Here is a 23120-nt window from a genome sequence, read left to right on the forward strand (position 1 = left end):
CTTCCTTCCTGCTTCCTCCTCCTATCCCACTTCCCTTCCCTCCTGTTTCTCTCTCCTCCCCTCCTCTCTCTCTCTCTCTCTCTCTCTCTCTCTCTCTCTCTCTCTCTCTCTCTCTCTCTCTCGCTCTCTCTCTCTTGTGTTTATGTTCTCAGCTCCTTGAAGTCAGTATGCAGCGCTGCTCCTCCTCCTCCTCCTCTCGTCTCTGTTAATCTAACTCACTCCTCCTCCTCCCTCCGGCTCTCTCTCTCTCTCTCTCTCTCTCTCTCTCTCTCTCTCTAACTCACTCACTCACTTGCTACTTTAACTCAGAGCTGCAGCTCAACTCATTCAGCTCAGAGCTCTGAGATGCATTCGAATGTCTGAACAAAGTCTGGATAAACAGGGCTGAGAAACCTACAAGGACTGATTTCAGGGGATTTTAATTGGGAGGACGTGAAACCCCGATACAGGTACACACTGTGTGTGTGTGTGTGTGTGTGAGAGAGAGAGAGAGGGATTGTGTGTGTGTATCTTGTGTGTTTATGTAAAAAAGTGTGTCAAGTGCACTTAAACGTCTCGGATGTTTTCTGTCTGCTGTGTGATTTTTCATCCTTATCGCCGTTTCTTATTTGTCTTTAGTGTGAAAACGTTAAGGGGTGGATGATGAAAAACACAGGTTTTTTGTTTTGTTTGTGACGTTAATGATAAATTATGCAAAATTCTAAAGCTTTTTTGGGATTATTTTAAATCAAAACCTATAACTTACATCCTAAGATTGAAGAAAAAATCCAAACTGTTTTTTTCTCTTTCTTTTTTCTTTGTCTTTCTTTTCCTTAATGAAACAATTAAACAGGAATATTTATTTACTTATTCATTTATTTATTTATTTATTTATTCTTTTGGCACTGCCTCCTGTAAAAAATGCATACATGTGGCAGGATAAAGTGAATATGTGATGAAGCTGCTATTATTTGTAATTTCATAACCTGCAATAAAGTAATAATAAAAAAAATCCACACAGTGAGATGGAAGAGGATAAAGAAAACAAATATACAAAAAATCTTTATAATATCTTTATAATATTACTCGTCTGAGATATTCTCTGAACCAAACCTACTTCGATTTACTTTCATTTTTATTAGTAGTTGTAGTAATCTATTTTAATTATTTTAAATATTCCCTGAAGCGAGCCAATATTGATTAACTTTTGTTTTTCTTATTGTTACAATTTTTTTTTATTATACTTACTTAAGGACTTTCCTGAATCAAATCTATTTTGATTGACTTTAAATTTTCTTATTGTTAATTTTTTTCTTTAATTATTTCACTTATTTAAGATATTCCATGAAACCAAACCAACTTTGATTTCCTGTTATTAATAGTAGCAGTATGCTTTTATTGTTATAATATTAAAGGAATTCCCTGAACCAAACCTTTTTTTTAAAAAAAGATTTTATTTAAATTAAAATTTTTATTATTTTAATTTCACTTATTTAAGATATTCCTGAAACCAAACCAACTTTGATTAATACTTTTATTATTAGTATAAATATTTTTTTAAATTTGACTTATTTAAGGTATTCCCTGAACCAAACCAATTTTATTTTTTTTGTTTGTTATTTTTTCATATAATAATTTCACTTATTTAAGATATTCCCTAAAACCAAACCAGTTGTGATTTCCTTTTATTATTAGTAGCAGTATTTTTTATTATATTAATTTATTTAAGGAATTCCCTGAACCAAATCTATTTTTATATATTTATTTATTGATTGATTACATTGATTTACTTTTACTATTAGTAGCAATATTTTTATTATTATACTTATTTAGGGAAATCCCTGAAACAAAGCTATTGTTTCCCCTTATTTTTTTAAGCAAATGTATCACTACAGAATGAATTATTTTATTTTATTTTATTTTATTTTATTTTATTTTATTTTATTTTATTTTATTTTATTTTATTTTATTTTATTATTGTGGGATGATATAAAAAACTATTTTTAAAGTAGATTTACACATTTTTTTCTGATAAATAAGCACTGTAAGGAATAAAAATGTAACAAATTCAGTTTTTAAAAATAGTAAATTTTAAATCTGTACAGGTGCATCTCAATACATTAGAATATGATGTATTAAGTCATATAGATGGACATACTTTTCAGAGGACATTTCCATATTAAACATACTTTTTAAAATTGGTCTTTTGTAATATTATTATTTTTTTGAGACACTGAATTTTAGGTCTTCATCAAATGTAAGCCATAATCATTATAATTAGAAGAAATTAACTAAATTAAGACATGAAATGTTTCATCCTGTGTGTAATGGATCTATATAATGTGTGATTTCCACTTTTTGAATTGAAATACTGACATAAATAAACTTTTCTATGATATTCTAATTTATTGAGATGCACCTGTAGTTATAAGGCTAAACATTTTTTTGCTCAAATATCTTATCTTGCATATAAAACAACATTTGTGTTGAGCTCACAGCACCTCTGGGAGCTCTGTCGGCTAAAATTAACTTTTGTAAACACCATTAAACCAGTTACCTAATTAAATAATTCCCTTAAATGGCATCACACCATCGATTTAAACAAAGAAAAATCAAGGATTTTGGCTCTTGGGCTTCTAAAATGTCACATATCTCTCCAATAATGTTATTTATAAGAGTTCTTTAAAAGATTAAATTTGTTATTTAAACAAATCGAAAGCAGACTAAAGCTTTTCTGGATGAATGTAATTTATAAGAGTTCTTTGGTGATTTTGTTTCTTTATTAAGTAATTTCATTTTTTTCAGTCATTTTGTGTGTGTTTTTTGGTAATTTTGTGTCTTTTCTTAGTAATTTTTTTGTCTTGCCTTGGTCATTTTGTGTCTTATTTTAGTCAATTTTGTGTCTTTATTTAAGGAAATTTTGTGTTTTTCAGTCATTTTGTGTCTTTCTTTGGTCTGAAAAATCAAGAAATTTGGGTCTTGGGCCTAAAATGTCACATATTTCACCAATAATGTAATTTATAAGAGTTCTTTAAAAGATTAAATTTGTTATTTAAACAAACCGAAAGAAGACTAAAGCATTTCTGGATGTCATACATCTATTTTTCCTCATTTTTTCCTTCTTTTAATTATGCATTGCACATTAAAATGCATGAGACACACTCTTAGGAAAACACAACTGCACTTGTACGTACATAAACTAGGTTTTTGGCATCTTCCCACTAATCCACGTCTATTAGTATTCGTCTACTGACCTGACGTCGAATTCCAGACAGCAATGAGTCTGTGTCATCCCCCAAAACTCTCTAAGTGTGTGTGGTAACACGCCAGTTTAGTCAGGATGACACAATAAGGCTGCTGTCCACGCAAGACCTGCTTCTTTAAGTCTTTAGCTCTGCCAAGGGGCCTATTAGCTGCCTGGCTGTTTACTGACGTGTGTTTTTCTTCTGTGTGTGTGTGTGTGTGTGTGTGTGTGTGTGTGTGTGTGAGGACTGCTGCCGTGAATGAGTAAGCACCTTTGCACACTAATGCATGCAGAGTTGTGGTTAATTTTGTGTCTCTTTTAAATAATTTAGTGTCTTTTTTAGTGATTTTGTGTCTTCTTTTTTGGTCATTTTGTTTCTTTTTTAAGTAATTTAGTTTTTTTCAGTCATTTTGTGTATTTATTGTTCATTTTGTGTCTTTTTTAATAATTGTGTGTCTTTTTCAATAATTTTGTGTCCTTTTTCTTAATTTTGTGTCTTTTTTCTCTTAATTTTGTATCTTTTTAAAATAATTTTGTGTCTTTTTTTGGTCATTTTGTTTCTTTTTTAAGTAATTTAGTTTTTTCTGCAATTTTGTGTCTTTTTTGTGATTTTGTGTCTTTTTTGGTCATTGTTTGTCTTTTTCAAGTAATTTCTTGTTTTTTCAGTCATTTTGTGTGTGTTTTTTGGTCATTTTGTGCCTTTCTTTAGTATTTTTTTTGTCTTTTTTTGGTCATTTTGTGTCTTTTTTTAGTCAATTTTGTATCTTTTTTTAAGTAATTTTGTGATGTACAGAGTGAATTATATAAGAGCAGAGAGCTCCCGAGCGTCTTCTGATGAGAGAAGAATAAAGGAGAAGCAGGTCACAGTTTCTGCTCTATTAGTGCTGCCTGTCTGTTTACCTACGTGTGTTTTTCTTCAGTGTGTGTGTGTGTGTGTGTGTGGGTGTGGGGGGAGCATCTCGTCACTGCTGCTGTGAATGACTAAGCACCTTTGCACACTAATGCATGCAGAGTTGTGATGTTTTTCTGAGAGCTTCCTAATGAGGCTAGCGTCTGATTAATGAATGAAAACAGGACGTGGAGCTGAATAATGTGCCGATAATGTTCCTTCATTAAGAGAGACTGAGGAGCACATTAGTCATGTGAAAAACATAATCAATATGGTTTATTATTCACTTCTTCATATGGGAAAACTTTAGTCGGGGTAAACTGTACAGCATGGGTCTCAAACTCATGGCCCGTGGGCAAATTGTGGCCCTCGTGACGATATTTTGTGGCCCCCACCTTGATATGAAAGTTTAATGTGAGTTTTATATGAATGGCACTTACCGTGTTGTGTGTGGAAGGTCCCTTTAATTACATTTCTAGGGGTAATTTTGTGCCTTTTTTAAATAATTTTGGGTCTTTTTTGTGTCTTTTTGTGTCTTTTTTGGGTCTTTTTGTGTCTTTTTTTAAATAATTTTGTGTCTTTTTTAAATAATTTTGTCTTTTTTTGGTCATTTTGTGTCTTTTTTAAAATAATTTTGTGTCTTTTTTGGTAATTCTGTGTCTTTTTTGGTCATTTTGTTTCTTTTTAAATAATTTTGTGTCTTTTTTAACAATTGTGTGTCTTTTTTAATACATTTTTGTATTTTTTAAATGATTTCGTGTCTTTTTTGGTAATTCTGTGTCATTTTTTGGTCATTTTGTGTCTTTTTTTTAAGTAATTTTGTGTCTTATTTTAGTCATTTTGTGTCTTTTTTTAAGTAATTTTGTGTCTTTTTTTGTCATTTTGTGTCTTTTTTGGGTCATTTTGTGTCTTTTTTTAATTTTGTGAAATAATTTTGTGTCTTTTTTTTGTCATTTTGTGTCTTTTTTTAAGTAATTTTGTGTCTTATTTAGTGATTTTGTGGGGTTTTTTTTGTCATTTTGTGTCTTTTTTTTAGTAATTTTGTGTCTTTTTTTGTCATTTTGTGTCTTTTTTGGGTCATTTTGTGTCTTTTTTTAAATAATTGTGTGTCTTTTTTGGTAATTCTGTGTCTTTTTATGGTCATTTTTTGTCTTTTTTAGTAATTTTGTGCTATTTTGTGTCTTTTTTTTAATAAAAAAAAAAAAGAAAAGTGGTCTACAGAGTGAATTATATAAGAGCAGAGAGCTCCCGAGCGTCTTCTGATGAGAGAAGAATAAAGGAGAAGCAGGTCACAGTTTCTGCTCTAGTGGTTTATATTCAGTGTAATAAAGAGCCGACTGTACTTTACTTATTGTACGTCACCGGTGAAGCAGCAGAGCCTTCAGGGCAGCAGAGGAGATGCAGAACTGTGAGAACGTACTGTATGCTCACTGTAGTCAACTAGGGAACCCATTCAGACAGAGAAGGTTAGAGAACCGCTGGAGAACACAAACCATTAAGGCTTAGTTCTTGCACAGAGCAGCTTTGAATCTGCTTCAGAACCTTTTTCCTGCAGGACCTCCCCTCTCACTCTCCCTTTCACTCTGTTATCGCTACCATATGCTAAGTAAACTTCAGAATATTAAGATTGTCTAAAATCCTGGACATTTGACACGAGCGTTAGCGGTTAACCCTCTGGGGTCTGAGCCTCTTTGCCCTTTATATACCACATAATATTAACTATACTCATGTTTTTGTATTTGGTATTTTCTCAGCACAACTTCAACTTTTAATCCTTTTCATGTTTTGTGTCTTTGTAAGTCATTTTGTCTTTTTTGGTCATTTGTGTCTTTTTGTGTCTTTTTTTTGGTAATTTTGTGTCTGTTTTTGTGCCTTTTTTAGTTATTTTGTGTCTTTTTCATTGTCATTTTGTGTCTTTTTTGGTCATTTGTGTATTTTTGTGTCTTTTTTGTGAATTTTTTTGGTCATTTTGTGTCTGTTGTGTCTTTTTAAGTTATTTTGTGTCTTTTTTTGGTCATTTTGTGACTTCTGTGGGGGTTTTTTTGGTTGTTCTGTCTTCTCATTTTGTGTCTTTTTTGGTCATTTTGTGTCTTTTTTCGGTCATTTTGTGTCTTTTTGTTTCTTTTTTTGGTCTGCTTTGTTTTCTAGTCTGGGTGTGATGAAGAAGCCATGCTTTGGCGCTTTTGAAGACTCCAGAGGGTTAACTACGATCGCCCTAATGCGATATATAGCGTTAGCCCGCTAGCATTAGCCCACTAGCATTAGCCCGCTAGCCGGTATCAATCACATTGCAGTTAAACAAATCAAATAAATGAATGAATGAATGTTTTAGTTAGTCTCTCTCAACGACACCGTGTTGGTCTTGGTCTTGCTAGCACGCTAACGTTAGCCCGCCATCGATAGCCGTCTAGACATGTGCGTCACTTTTTAGTGTCCTCTGGAAACACTTCTGTTGTGTTCTGGTCTATTTGCAGCTCTTTTTATTATTGTGTTGTGTTGTGGTCTTTGCAGCATGTTTTCTAAATGCTGCGCTTGTGTTGTCAAATTGATGAAGATGTTTTCTCAATTTCTCATTTCTGGATCTATTTTTCCTCATTTTTTCCTTCTTTTCATTATGCAGTGCACATTAAAATGCATGACACACACTCTTAAGGCTTTTATTCAACTACTTGTTACCTCACAACGACTAATCATTACTTCAATATTTGCTGCTTCGAGTACAACACATGTTACTCTTAAGTAGAGTTAACTGGTACAGCCCTAAAGGGAGGGTTTTTTTAAGAGCTCTTTTAATGTCAATTTCCCATTATTTTCTGTGGGAAATTTGCTTGTGATCATATTTTTTTGTGATTTTTGTCATAAAAACATCTTGGTAAATCTCTGACAAAACACACAGCTCACCATTCATAATCTTTCTGGACGTTTTTTTGTCTCTTTTTGCCGTGAGTCAATAATCAGCAATTCTGGGGAAAGAAACTTCTGTGACTACTTTTCATCAGTGCCTGTTAATGAAGAGAAGTGGAGAGAGAGTGGTCGTATTAATCTCTGTCTCCTTTGCACTGTTTTGCCGTGAGGTGAGAGCAGGATAAAGGGCCGAGGTTAATGAGGGAAAGCACACAGACAGGAACAGGAGCACCCAAGGGAGAAACAGACACACAATCACATTAACAGCTGCCTGATGGTGAGGAGGTTAAACAAACAGAGAGAAGGGAAGAAATAATACAAGGTCTGGCAGCCAAAGGGACCAAACACAGTAAAAACAGTATGTATAATATATACACTACCGGTCAATAGTTTTAGAACAGCCCAATTTTTCAATTTTTTATTGAAATTCAAGCAGTTCAAGTCAAATGAACAGCTTGAAAGGGTACAGAGGTAAGTGGTGAACTGCCGGAGGTAAATAAAAAAAGGTAAGGTTAACCAAAACTGAAAGATAATGTACATTTCAGAATTATACAAGTAGGCCTTTTTTCAGGGAACAAGAAATGGGTTAACAACTTAACTCTATGGAGTCTTGGGCTATTTTGTCCATTTTTTAATTCTTTTCATGTCTTTGTAAGTCATTTTGTGTCTTTTGGTGTCTTTTTTTGGTCATTTTGTGTCTTTTTTTAGTCATTTTGTGTCTTTTTTAGTCATTTTGTGTCTTTTTTTAGTCATTTTGTGTCTTGTTTTGGTCATTTTGTGTCTTTTTTTAGTCATTTTGTGTCTTTTTTTGTCATTTTGTGTCTTTTTTTTTTAGTCATTTTGTGTCTTTTTTTGGTCATTTTGTGTCTTTTTTTAGTAATTTTGTGTCTTTTTTTGTCATTTTGTGTCTTTTTTTGGTCATTTTGTGTCTTTTTTTAGTCCTTTAGTTCAACATAAAATGTGATTTTGAATCTTTTTTTTATTTTCAAAACACTATCTTGCTCAATAAAGAATTTTAAATGTTGCAAATGTGCATTCATTTCAGAGTAGACTGAGACATTAAACTGCATAATTTTCAATTAAATTCTGGAAAAGTTGGTGTGTTCTAAAACTTTTGACCAGTAGTGTATATATACACTAAATATCTGTATTTAAAATAATCATATCTGTAGAATAACTTAGGTTTTTTATGATTTATTTTTACTCTTTTTCTTTTACATTAAATTTACGATATTACTGTAATAAAACAGAAAGTTGCCTTGATTTTACATTAGGTGTGTATTTTTATTTTTTTGCATTTCATTTACTCTATCATTCAATTTAATTAACAATTGAATAATACTGTCAATAATATAATTTCAACTTCCATTTTATGGTTAATATTTGTAATAAAAGCATTTTTTTATGGCAATTGCATTTAATGTGGGGGAAAAAACAAGAAAAAACCCTATAAAATATTATTCTTACATTTTTTATTACATTAAACTTAGAATATTCCTGTAAGAAAATGGTGTGTATTTTTTTTGCATTTAATTTACTCTAATTTACCATTTAATTTAATTAATAAGACCATTAAGCGATTGAATAATACTTTAAAAAAATATTATTTCAATTTCCATTTTATGGTTAATACGTGTAATAAAAGTATTTTTATGGCAATTGCATTTAATGTAGAAAAAACAAGAAAAAACCCTATAAAATAATATTCTTGCATTTTTTGTTACATTGAATTTAGAATCTTCTTGTAAGAAAACAGAAAGTTGATTTAATTTTACATGAAATGTGTATTTTTAAAAACTTTTTTTTCATAAAGTCACCCTAATTTAACATTAAATTTGATTAACAAGACAATTACGAAATTGAATAATATTGTAAGAATTTATTATAACAATTTTAAGATTTTAACTTCCATTTTATGCTTAATATTCATAATAAAAGTTTTTTTTAAATTTAAAAACATATTTTTTCATAAAAGTCACCCTAATTTAACATTAATTTGATTAATTACAGCAATTAAATGATACTGTAAGAATTTATTATAACAATTTAAAGATTTCAACTTCCATTTTATGGTTAATATTTGGAATTAAAGTAATTTATTTTTGCACTTAATGTAGAAAAAAAACAAGAAAAACCATGTAAAATAATATAATACATTTTTGGAAAATAACCTGTTTTGTTTTTTACAGTGTAGGAAATAAGAGGAAGAGGGACGAGAGATTTAAAAACAATGAAAAACAGAGTGAAGTCTGGTATGAAGGGAGTAAAAGGTAGAGAAAACAGCATCTGTTAGCTATCAGAGCACATTTCTTTGACTTTATCACTCCACCAGGTGAAAGGTACAAAAACACACAAACCTGATGTGGAAACACTTCACAAAAATGCACCAAAACACACTTTTTATTGCATTGTTGGTGTTTTATCTCACGTTTAATGTAGCATAATACACACTGAGCATAAAATACAGAAGTCATTTAATTCCTTGATTCAAAAGAAATTAGGGCAAAGGTTTTAAACAACAGTCAGGAATATGAACGTTGTAGCAGGAGCTAGTTGTACGGTTTGTCCCTGATGGAAATTAGTCTTTGTCCTGTTTCATCTCCACCTCTTGATCTTACTTAACTCTATGGAGTCTTATAGGGCTATTTTGTCCATTTTTCAGTCCTTTTCATGTTTCATGTTTCATATTGGTCATTTTGTGTCTTTTTTGTGTCTTTTTTGGTCATTTTGTGTCTGTTGTTGTGTCTTTTTAGTTATTTTGTGTCTTTTTTGGTCATTTTGTGTCTTTTTTTGTCATTTTGTGTCCTTTTTTTTGGTCATTTTGTGTCTTTTTTGGTTATTTGTGTCTTTTTGTGTCTTTTTTGGTCATTTTGTGTCTGTTGTTGTGTCTTTTTTAGTTATTTTGTGTCTTTTTTTGGTCATGTTTTGTCTTTTTTTGTCATTTTTGCTCATTCTGTCTTCTCATTTTGTGTCTTTCATGGTCTTTTTTGTGTCTTTTTGGTCATTTTGTGTCTTCTTTTTGTGTCTGTTGTTGTGTCTTTTTTGTCTTTTTTTGTCTTTTTTTGTCTTTTTTTGTCTTTTTGTGTCTTTTTTGTGTCTGTTTTAGTCATTTTGTGTCTTTTTTTGGTCATTTTGTGTCCACTGTGGGGTTTTTTTGTCATTCTGTCTTCTCATTTTGTGTCTTTTTGGTCATTTTGTGTCTTTTTTAGTCCTTTAGTCCAACACAAAATGTGATTTTGAATCTTTTTTACTTTCAAAACACTATCATGCTCAATAAATAATTTTAAATGTTGCAAATGTGAACAAAGGTGTCAAATATAGCATATAAGAGGGTTCCATCCAGTTCTATCATTTTATACTAAATATATTTGAGCTTGTCTCCAGTTTTACTTGGTATATCATCATCAAACTGAAACTGGCCTCATGGAGTTTACAGCCAGAACTTTAGAGGTAAATTTACAGTAGGGCTCCACGCTGCTTTGTTTTCTAGTCTGGATGGAGTCAACAAGTCTGGATTATTTGGAGCTTTTGGAGACTCCAGAGGGTTAAGTTTAACAGATTAACAGATTGTATTCTCATTCCCGTTTATTACAAAGCGATCGGTCACATCTGGAGATTGGGAGTAAAAAATAGTTTGTTTGTTCATCAGCTCAAAAGGTTTCGATAGCACTAAACAAAGAGTCCGAGCTCATGATGATGGCTGATTTACTGCTCAAATTGTGCAGTATTTTTTTTAGGAACAATAGAGCCTCTTTAGTTCTCCCTTTACTCGATTGTCCTTTAGGTTCGTCCTTCATGTGGTTCGGATTGTTTCCCTTCCTGGTTCCTGCTATTGACTGCAGCCACATTTGGACAGAAAAGTTTAAGAAGGGAGTGGGATCTGTACTGCTATTGTTAAAGCTTTCTGTTAGATCTTTGGGGAACACTCTAAATGTGGTCAGAACCTCAGAGTTTGGGCTATATGACAAGTTATGTTTTAGATTTCCTTGATATTAATCCTCACCATCACATCGGCAGGATTGAAACACGTTTTCTATGAAAAATTAGCCATTTATCATAGAAAGAAACAGTAAAAACTGGCATGAAATTAAACTTTCCCACAGTCCTTGAATGGATCATAGATTACAAAGGTTACAAAGCTTAACCCTCTATGGTACGCATTATGATGCCTGTTAGGAAAAAAAGTTTGGAGTGCTTTTTTGTCTTAAAATACACAAAACAAACTAAACTAATTCTAGTTTTTGTGGTTTGTTAGCCCGTAGGCAACATTGTACCATAATGGTGCACACGTGAAAAAGAAAGTTTTTAAAATTATTTTAACATAATTTATTTAATAAACATGTGTAAAAGATTCAGTAGCTTCAACAGGGTACAAAACATAACATTTTAAATTTAAAAACATTATAAAAGGAACTTTTTTAACCGGTTTCTTGTCTGAATTTTGCCTGTAGGCAACATTGTACCATTGAACCAAGGACCCATTGAAATGAATGTCTTGAACAGTCTAAGTGTATGAAACTATAAAAAATGAAGGTTTACTCACTTATAAGTAGAAATATATTTTTTCCAGATGGGAAAAGGGCCAGGAAATGGCGTTTTGAGTGATTTTTTTTGTGGCGCAAAATGGCAAAGCTGGGTTCCCTATAGTCTTCCCTTTTTTAAAAAGTTTCGCATCACTCGAAAACACGCATTATAGAAATTTGACAGGCCAAAAATGGGTATGTTGCCTGAGGGCAACACCTCACCATAAAGGGTCAAAATCACTTTATTCTACATGTCTCATTTAAAACATTTTTAATAACCAGGTCCTGTTAAAAACATGAAATTCTGCTCCTCAGAGACACTTTGATTGATTCTGCTGAGACGAACTGTCACGTGACAAATATTCACTGAAAATCTGTTTACACAGAGCTGAGAGGAGAGGACAGGAGACAGCAAAAGTAGAAGTTGTAAAAATGTAAATAGTTCAATATGTATAACATGTGGGGACCCAGTTTTATTTTTCCAGTATTGTAACAACTGCATTTTAATCAAATTTGAAAAAATATAATTTATCAGAGAAATAAAATTTGCATTTTTTCTTTTTTATGATTGATGCCATTATAACTGGGTTTTTCTGCACAAAATACACTTTTGAGTTGCTTACACTTCGAGCCATGACTATTCTGATTCCACAGAGCTGCAGGACTTATATACCACAGTGAAATACTAGGCCATAGTGAGTAAAATGTAAAAAGCGCTTGGGGTTCAGAGGGTTAATCCACGCCTTATGTTTACGCTGCTCAGAAACCACATGCACAGTTCACTGTGGTTACTCTCTTGGTGACATATTGGATTCAATTTCATGGTTCCCAGTTACGATTTGGCTTCTTTCTGAGTATTTTTTACCTCAAAAATGAACAAAACAAAGGAGCAAAACGTCAGTGGCTGCAGCACATTATCCACACATGAATGAAGCTAATCCAGCGTATCGGAGTGACTCAGCGTTTACTGCACCGATGATTAAATGTAAATAACACGATCGGAACAAAGAGTCCATTCAGGACGTTTCATCAATATGATGGGAAACATTCATCACCAGCCTTTTATGTAAATGATGTGGTTAATAACTTCCACTTCTTTTTTGGTGCAATCAGTTTGAGAATGGAGGGTTTTTTACCTGACGGAAACAGGAAAAAGGGAAAAAAAGAAGAAGGGAAAGAAGGAAGGAAGGAAGGAAGGAAGGACAAGAAAAGAGAAAGGAAAGGAAAGGAAAAGAGACTGAATCAAAGAAGGAGGGACAGGGAAATTGATGGAATGATGGGAAAAGGGAAAAGGAAAAAGAGGAGAATGAGAGGGAATAAATGAGAAGAAGGGACAGAAGGGAGGAAGGAAGGATGGGATAAGATAAGCAAGGAACAAAGGTAAAAGAGAAGGAAGGAAAGGAAAATCGGTTAAACAAAAGAAGGGAATGGAGGGAAAAAGGAAGGAAAGAAGGAAAGGAAAAGTGATTATAGAAAAGATGGAAGAACATGGAAAATTTAAGGAAGTACGGGAAAAGAAAAACATGGAAGGAAGTAGAGATGAAGGAAGGGATGGAAGGACAAGGAAAGACAAGGATGAAAGAAAGAAAAAGTGATAGAAAAAAGAAGGAAAGGGAAGGGAAACAAAAGGAGGGGAATAAAGGAAAAGAGGAGAAGGCAGGACAAGAAAAGAGAAATATGACATAAGGAAAGAAAAGGGAAAGAGATTGAACAAAAAAAGGGAGGGGGGATGGAGAAAGGATGGGAAAAGGAAGGAGAAGGGGAGAAGGCAAGAAAGGGAAGAAGGAAAGAAACAGAGAAGGATGAAAGGAAAGGAGATAGACCAAATGAGAGAGGGCCGTGTGTGTGTCAGTGTGTTTGTGGGTGAGACGCTGAAGGAATGTTTATGTGACATAGATGTGAACACAGAGGGAATATTGGGATAATGTAAACTTTAGGAGATCTTTCTGTAAACAGTCCTGAATGTCACTTATCCTAAATGTCACTTCTTACCGTGACATTTCAGAACCGACTCTCCCACATACTGTCTTACTGTATGTCACAATGCAGAAACTCTCCTCCAGTTTCACCACAGCCCACTGGTCTGGTTACGTTTAGCATTAAGGCCGGAGCAATTTTCTCCAATCACGCAGTGCGGCTCGGGCCGAGCCTCAATTACAGACATGAGACACACAGAGGACGGCAGTCACTGTGAAAGGTCACCGTGTTTATGTTGGGCTGCCTTAAAGGTTAACGGGAGTCTCAAGGCTGATTCTATAAAGGCATGTACGTATGTATGGTTTCTCATTTAAAGTGAATTTATACACTTTTCTCTTCAGAGAGCATCTTCTCTCCTAGACCACATGATAAGTCTACTCCTCAAAGTTTGATTGTCACTAGCACTAATAGCTCATATTGCACTATACCTTGATTGTTTGCTTTTACTCTTCCTGTAAGTCGCTTTGGATAAAAGCGTCTGCTAAATGACTAAATGTAAATGCAAATGTAGTTTTTATTGCTTTTCAAAGAAAGAAACACCATACAAAGATTACAGGAACAAAAAAAGAACACAATAATAACAATGAAATCAATAATAACAACAGAAAAAACAAGAAATGGATGAATAAAAAATGAATATGAAATAAAAATAAATACATTCATGCAAAATGTAAATAAATAAATATGAAATAAAATAAATTAATTAAAAATAAATAAATAAATTGCAAAAAAATATATATAAATAAATAAATAGATACTGAATGTAAAATGCAAACAAAAGTAAATATAAAATAAATAATAAGATACTAAGTTAAAATATATAAATACTAAATAAAAATACTTAATAAAAATGAATAAATACTAAATAAAAATTAATACATGCATAATACATATAAATAAATTACGAATCCTAAATGCTAAATAAAAATAAATAATACAGAAAGAATGAATATAAATACAAAATAAATTTTACATTTTAAAAAAAATGCAAAAAAGAAAATATAAATAAATAAATAATAAATAAAAATACTTAATGAAAATGAATGAATACTAAATAAAATGAATACATACATAATACATATAAATAAGTTACAAAACCTAAATGCTAAATAAAAAGAAATAATACAGAATATAAATAAATAAATACAAAATACACATGATTATATGTGATACACAAATCCAAAAATAAATACATACATAAAAAATAAAATAAATACAAATTATATATATATATGAAATATAAATAGATAAGTACAAAATAAATAAATACATAAATGGAAAATAAGCAAAAAATATATATTTTTAAACTTACAGCCATACCAATAGTATTATTGATGCCATAAATAACCTCAAGTGATTTTTTTCCCCCCTACATTTTAATAAAGTTCCTTTAAAGAGAGACTGTAACTTTTATAAGTGAAATGAAAATATGAATTGATAGGCTCTGTGTTGTTTTTCAGCAACTGTCTTACTTGGTCTGCGTGACCGGTAGCTGATCATGTGCTGTTCTTTGGGTTTAGTGTCGCATGATGTTTGAATGGATGTGAAAGAAATAAAAGAAAATAAAGGGGATTTAAACCTTTGTGTGCCCAAAGTATCAAATACCTGCTGAGTGTTTTCTGCTTTAGAAGGTAAATGTAGTGTAAATAAATACATCCTCTGTAGCCCGAGCACTGCTGGGGCCACTAAGGGGAAAACTACAGCTTAGTTAGGAATGTTTTTCTTCTTATGGTCTGTAAAGGTTCAATCAGGACGCAGAGCCAAAGGCAGCAAGCAGAGGACTTTAGTGTAAAGTCTGAAGACACTTTATCAGAAAACGCAGTGTAAACAATAGTTAGTTAGGAAGGAAGGAAGGAAGGAAGGAAGGGTAAAGGTAAAAAGCGAGGAAAGGAAAGGAAGGAATGAAGGAAGGAAGGGTAAAGGTGAAAAGCGAGGAAAGGAAAATAAGGAAGGAAGGAAGCGAAGAAGGAAGCGAGGAAAGGGTAGGAAGGAAGGAAGGAAGGGTAAAGGTGAAAAGCGAGGAAAGGAAAAGAAGGAAGGAAGGAAGGAAGCGAGGAAGGAAGCGAGGAAAGGGAAGGAAGGAAGGAAGGAAGGACAAGGAGAGGAGAGGAGAGGAGGAAAGGATAGGAAATGAAGAGAAGGAAGGAAGGGTAAAGGTAAAAAGAAAGGAAAGGAAATAAGGAAGGAAATAGACGAAATGGGAAGGAAGAAAGGGGGGAAGAATGGGAAAGGAGAGATAGAAGACAGAACAGAAAAAAGGAAGGAAGGAAGGAAGGAAGGACGTGTGAAGAGAAGGAAAATAGAAAGTGAGGGGGGTAGTTGGTAAAACAGAAGGTAGAAAGGAACCAAAGAAGGAAGGAAAGGAAAGAAAAGAAGAAAAGGGGATCAAAGAAGGAGAGAAGAAAGGATACGTAAAGTAGGGAAAGGAGGTAGAACAGGAAAACTGAAGGGAGGAAGGAAAAGAAAAAAGAGGAGGAACAGAAGTAAGGAGGGATGAAAGTAGAAAAGAAGAAAATAAAACTGCAGTCCTGTGTTTGTTTGTGCAGATTCCTCAGGGAAAACATATTTCTGTCTGACAGCGTCGTGAAACAGACCTCACATCTGTTTGTCTGCTTCTTGTTAGCCTCTGACTCCTCCATCAAACACTCCTTTACTCCTCCATCAAACACTCCTTTACTCCTTGTAACGTTTTATGATTAATATTTCTTAGTTAGATTCCAGTAATCACATTACAGCTTTTTGTCCTTAAGTTTATTCACTTCCACAGTTAGTTTTATACACATAGTATTTACGGTTTTATCATGTCTATATTCACCTCCATGTCTTAAATACTGCCGTTAGCCAGCCAGCTAACATTAGCCTAGCTGGCTATTTAAACAAAGAAAAGCACCGTCAGATCTGTTGAGTTCAGCTCCGTCTTTCTTTTCTTTCATGAGTTAGTTTTTATTTCTCCTTTGTGAGTTTTCACTCTCTCCTAGCTGACAAAGAGCCAGAGCAACTTAACGTTAGCTAAACTGTGATATCAGGCTAACGTTGGTGCTACACTGAGCTAACATCGCTAACAGTTATCTAAGACACTGAGGTGCACAAGTTTTTTTTCCCCCGCTGTTTTCTTCTTAATGGCAACACTTTTTGTACTGTTGCATTTTGCTATTTACATATTAGGGCTGCAACTAACGATTATTTAGAAGATTAATCGATTAGTTTTTTGTCAATAAAATGTTGAAAAATATCAATCATAGTTTCCCAAACCACAAGATGACGTCCTCAAATCTCTTGTTTTGTCCACAAACCAAAGAGATATTCAGTTTATTGTCATAAAGGAACAAAGAAACCAGAAATATTCACATTGAAGAAGCTGAAATCACAGAATTTGGACTTAATAAAACTAATCAAACCAATTATTTGATTATCAAAATAGTTGACAATTAATTTAATAATCTATTTATTGTTCGATTAATTGAATAATCTATTTATTGTTCGATTAATTTAATAATTGTTGCAGCTCTTGTACATATTGTTCATAGTATTTTTGTTTTGTATCATTTTTTTTATAATAACATTAGTGTCTTAGATAACAATTAGTGATGTTAGCTAGTCATCCAGTACAGCACCAACGTTTTTTTTCACAGTTTAGCTCATGTTAGGTCGCTCTGGCTCAGTGTCAGCTAGGAAAGAGTGAAAGCTCACGGAGGAGAAATACAAACTAACTGATGAAAAGCAAAGAAAGACAGAGCTTAACTCTGTAGAGCTAAACACTCCTCATAAACATAGCTGGTAGCCAGCTAGGCTACATTAGCTGGCTGGCTAACGTTAGCCTAGCTGGCTAAAGTGAGCTAGGCTACATTGACTGGCTGGCTAACGTTAGCCTAGCTGGCTAAAGTCAGCACTTTTAGACATAGAGGTGGCTAAAAAAATTATCAAAAATTCTAAAAACATGTTTGTTTTTTTAATTAATATTGTACAGATAAATGTATATCGCTAACTGTAAAAAAAAAAATGAAGTAACTAGCTTAAGAATAGAAAGCTGTAATATGATCACTGGAGGCAAATATAATGCTACTGTTTACTGGACAGGAAGTAAAGTGACGTGCAGTTCGTAAACAGATATATGTCAAACTACATTGTGCAAGTGATCCATTATGATAATAGTTGGCAACTGATTTGACTTAAATAATTAATTAAATGTGCTGTGGTGATGCTACTGTGATGACAAAATGTATCCACAGACAGATAAACCCCTGGAAAAGTACTTTAACCTGCTTTTGTGGTAATTCACACTGTAGGTGTCTCCATGACCACAATTTTCCATGACAACACACACACACACACACACACACACACACACACACACACACACACAGACAGACTCACAAGGTGAAAACAAGACAGAGATATATTAGCATTCATCCTCAAGAAATCTGAATGCTAACAGACAACGATGGGGGTACCAAGGTTATAATAGTTTTTTCATTAGTTTTAATCTTAATTTCGTTGTTTTTTGGGGGTTTTTTTTCAAAGTCAGTTAGTTTTAATTAGTTTTTAGAGTGAGTTTGCTAGTTTTAATTAGTTTTTATTTTCTGGAAAATGCTTAGTTTTAGTTTAGTTTTTATTAGTTTTAGTGTTAGTTTTAGGTTTTTTTGTAATGGGGTATTTGTTGGGTGCCAGATTTTAAAAAGTCACAATAAATGTTGCTTTTATTTCCTTTGTCCGATCCATCTCAGCCACAATAAGGTAAGGTAATAAAACCAGATAGATTAAATAGATTTCATATCAACCAAAAAGGTTTACATATGAAAAAAGTTGACAAAGACGAAAACGAAGGACATTTTCACTATAATTTTAGTTAGTTTTAGTTAGTTTTGTAACCACACAATACAGTTTAGTTTTTTCAATTCTAGTTTTTGTTATATCGTTTTCGTTAACTATAATAACCTTGGGGTGTACTAACATAAATAAGAAATAATAATCTGATTACAGCCTGTAAATGTTTTTTTTCTCTCTCTGCAGGGGGACCACACGTGGGCGACCATGTTGGGTCAGAGTGTGCGGTTACAGCCGGTGCCCATCCAGAGCCTGTCGGAGCTGGAGCGGGCCCGGTTACAGGAAGTCGCCTTGTACCACCTGGAGGAGAGGGACCTGGACTTCAAGATCAGCATCCCCAGAGGTACAAACATGCTTTTTCTTGTTTAGTTCATATCTAAAACATAACATACGTTTATGACTCATACTTTACTCATTTTTTGTGGATTTGAATGGTTCCACGACCAAGATTGAACTCACTGTGGCCTTGTATTTCACTGCAATACTGTAAGTCCTGTAACTCTATGGAATCAGCACAGTCATGGCTAGAAGTGGGAAAAACTCAAAAATGTCTTTTGTGCAGAATAACACAGTTCTTATGACATAAATCATTTTAAAAAAAAAGAGATAACACAAGTTGAATTCCTCTGATAAATATATTTTTTAATTCTTTTCCAAGTTTCCTGAATATTGGGGGGAAATTGGGTCTCAACATGTTATACATATTGAACTATTTACATTTTTACAGCCTCTCCTATCCTCTCCTCTCAGCTCTGTGTAAACAGATTTTCAGTGAATATTTATCACATGACCGTTGGTCTCAGCAGAATCAATCATGTCTTCACAGTGTCTCTGAGGAGCAGAATTTAATGTTTTAACAGGATCAGCATAGTCATGGCTCGAAATGTAAGCAACTCAAAAGTGTATTTTGTGCACAAAGACACAGTTATGACATCAATCATAAAAAAGAAAAAATGCAAATTGAATTTCTCTGATTAATTATTTTTTTTTAATTGGATTAAAATGCAATTGTTACAAACAACACTATCCCAAGTGCCTACAAGTGTCATAAATACTGGAAAAAATAAAACTGGGTCTCCACATGTTATACATATTGAACTATTTACATTTTTACAGCCTCTCCTGTCCTCTCCTCTCAGCTCTGTGTAAACAAATTTTCTGTGTCACGTGACCGTTCATCTCAGCAGAATCAATCGTGGCTTCACAGTGTCTCTGAGGAGCAGAATTTAATGTTTTTAACAGGATCTAGTTAATACAAACGGTTTATTTTTGGCAACATTTTTAATGAGGCATGTAGAATGAAGTGGTTTTGACAGAAATATCACAATTTTAAGCTTCATTTTGATCACTTTTTCTAATGGACACTGTCGTAACCTATGATCCGTTCAGAGACTGTCAGAAAATTTCAACGATAATGTTGGTTTTTACAGTTTCTTTCCAAGATAAACGGTGTGTTTTTGGTAATCTTTTAAAGAAAACATATGTGGGGTTCAGAAGGTTTATGAGACGCATCTGCAGTCAGGAATGTTATCTTGTTCCTCTGAAGCTTTTTACAAGCTGTACTAAAATATTGATGAAGGTTGTTGGAGCTGTTTGCAGCCTAAAAATAAATTTGTATGTATTTCTTTTACATCTATTTACAGATCTCCTAAAATTGAACACAAGTAAAAGATAAAAACAGATTGTGGTTTATTTGCACTGTCCATTACAGTTTGCTACCATATGTATCAGGGGTGTCAAACTCAAATTACCTACGTATAGGGGCCGCTGGAGGCAGTATCAAAATGACCAAAAAAAGACACAAAAGGACAAAAAAAGACAAAAAAATTACAAAAAAAGACACAAAATTACAAAAAGACACAAAATATCTGAAAAAAACTTGAATTACTTTAAAAAGACACAAAATGACCAAAAAAGACACAAAATTACGAAAAAGACACAAGATAACTGAAAAAAGACTAAATTACTTTAAAAAAACAAAAACAAAATGACAAAAAAACTAAATTACCTAGAAAAGACACAAAATGACCAAAAAAGACACAAAATGACCAAAAAAGACAAAATTACTTAAAGAAGAAACAAAATGACCAAAAAAAGAGACAAACTTACTTTAAAAAAAGACACAAATTTATTTTAAAAAAGCCATAAAATTATTCAAAAAAAGACACAAAATTATTTTTAAAAAAGACATAAAATTATTTTTAAAAAAAGACACAAAATAATTAAAAAAAAAGACACAAAATTACAAAAAAAAGTAAAGTGCCATTCATATAAAACTCACATTAAACTTTCATATCAAGGTGGGGGCCACAAAATATCGTCACGAGGGCCACAACTGGCCCGCGGGCCGCGAGTTTGAGACCCATGATATATATAAATGTTTTTTCTTCCTTTCTTCTGTATGTTACTGTTATTTTTAGCTACAGAGTGGGAAAATACATCTTTCACTCCTTATGTAACAAAGGTAATCCTTTTTGAAGGCTGTTGCTCCACTTCATCACACTTATACAGCGACGTCACCTCGTCCTGCATGTTTAATTAATCTTCAATAACAATGGGAAACACTTTCCCACTTGCACAAGCTTTCCTCTCCTTATCACTTTATCACTGGACACAACCCTCTGCTTTGAAATAATGTTTCTCTGCACAACCGTCGAACCCATCAGAATTTAAAGAATTCGGACAATAAAGTGTCGGACAGCTTCACCAACAAGCCGTAAATCCTTCAAACACCTCGCAGACTGCAAACTGGGAGGTTCTTATCTCGTGTTTATTGGAGCTGGAGGGATTGAAGAGGTCAGGAGGATCACAGAGTGGAGAGCACCATGCTTGGAAACAAACACAGCTGATTGTTGAAGTTGTGTGTGTGCTTGTGTGTGTGTGTGTGTGTGTGTGTGTGTGTGTGTGTGTGTGTGTGTGTGTGTGTGTGTGTGTGTGTGTGTGTGTGTGTGTGTGATCTTGTCCTTCCTACATAGTGAGGACCAAAACACGTATTTAACCAACAGAGTGAGGACATTTTTGCAAAGTGAGGACATTTCGGCCGGTCCTCACTTCTTTCTTCAAAGGCTTTTTTAAAGATTTCAGACTTTGTTTTAAGGGTTAAAGGTTACATGATAATGATAATTAACTGGAACTGTATTGTGTGGTTACAAAACTAACTTAAATTATAGTAAAATGTTCTTTGTTTTCATCTTTGTCAACTTTTTTCATACATTATGAAGATGGATAAGACAAAGGAAATAAAGGCAAAATTTACTGTGACCTCTTTTAATCTCCCACCCAACAAATACCCCATTACAAACTAAACTAAAACTAATGCTAAAACTAATAAATACTAAACTAAAACTAAAGCATTTCAAAAAATAAATACTAAACTAAAACTAGCAAACTCACTCTAAAAACTCATTAAAACCAACTGAATTTGAAAACAAAAATTCACAAGAAAATTAAAAACTAATTCTAATGAAAAATCCAAAACTATTATAACCTTGCAAGGGAATTCACTGTTCCAATGAGGGTCCTCACAAAGATAGAAGTACAAGAATGTGTGTGTGTGTGTGTGTGTGTGTGTGTGGCCTTTCTCCTATGAGACCAATCTTTATGTAAGCTGCTTTTCTCAGACTCTCCCATACTGTTGTTCTCTCTCAGGGTTATTAACCTTTCGACCTGCTCAACTTTGACCACACTGCTGATTCAGTTCACACATAATCTCCAATAAACATTGAGGCTCAATTTTACTCATCTGTACTCATGATTGTAATTACCACTAGAATGAAAAAAATATATATTTTATATTTCTTTGTTTACTTTTGTCAAAAGACAAATCAAATGGCATCTCAACCCTCTGGAGTCCATCTATTTATTGAAAATACACATTTTTTTATCTACAGTAATAACTTTATTTATATATGATATGTAGACAAGCTGAGAAAGCCAGTTAAAGTTCAATCATAGGAGCTTTCACAGTGTGACATTTATGTTTCTAGACCATTTTTAAAATGTGAATTTTCTTTCTACAATGAAAACTATTACTATTTTTAATTTACATGCAAATAGACTGTTTTATAGTTTTATTATTTATTATTTTTCTGCTGTTTTTGTGTGTATAAATGGGGGGGGGGGGGGGGGGGGGGGGTGGTACATTTCCAAAGACACGTGTCTTTTGTTTGTATTTTGGGTTCCTGGCAGCTTCATACTTTGTTAATTTAAATAAAATGAAAAATCTGACTGGTAGCCAAGTTTGTGTGGAGAAAAAGGAGCCATGCATGTGATGTAAGGACAGACTGAAAGACAGAATGAATAGGAATTTGACAAATTTGAACCAAAATCTCCTGTACTTCAGACATCTGAACCCAAATGTATGTTTTCTTTAAAAGATCGCCAAAAATACACCGTTTATCGTAGAAAGAAACTGTAAAAACAGACATTATGGCCAAAAGTTGAACTTTCCGACAGTCCTTGAACGCATCAAAGGTTACAAAAGTTTATGTTTTAAAAAGTAACCACAACGAAGTATAACATTTATGTAAAAATCACTTTATTCTACATGTTTCTCTGTAATCACTTTCGTTTCTTTTATTGTTTCTTACCTCCATATTTCCTTTCCTTATTACGTAATTTGCTGCTAGTCTTCTTTCCTGACCCCTTTTTACTCCCTCATTCCTTTGTCCTTTTACCCTCCTATTTCTTTTCATAACTTATTTCCTCTCATGGCCTTCTTTCTTTCTTTATATCTCCCCTTTGTCCTTTAATTGCATCCTTTTCTTAATCCCTCAGGCTG

At 33.2% G+C, this 23120-nt stretch overlaps 1 protein-coding gene across 1 annotated transcript in view; it reads left to right on the top strand.

The window, feature by feature from the left end:
• The first annotated feature begins 308 nt into the window (after positions 1 to 308).
• The window catches only part of arhgap36 (Rho GTPase activating protein 36), a 64659-nt gene continuing 41847 nt past the window's right edge, over positions 309 to 23120 (top strand). Inside the window, exons 1-2 of the mRNA XM_059354142.1 lie at positions 309 to 449; positions 18527 to 18683. Of these exons, the coding sequence (XP_059210125.1) occupies positions 18548 to 18683 (136 nt within the window). The 5' untranslated portion in view covers positions 309 to 449; positions 18527 to 18547. The remainder of the gene's footprint in view (positions 450 to 18526; positions 18684 to 23120) is intronic.

The sequence above is a fragment of the Centropristis striata genome, chromosome 17 (genome assembly GCF_030273125.1).
Source record: "Centropristis striata isolate RG_2023a ecotype Rhode Island chromosome 17, C.striata_1.0, whole genome shotgun sequence".
NCBI classification, from domain to species: Eukaryota; Metazoa; Chordata; class Actinopteri; order Perciformes; family Serranidae; genus Centropristis; species Centropristis striata.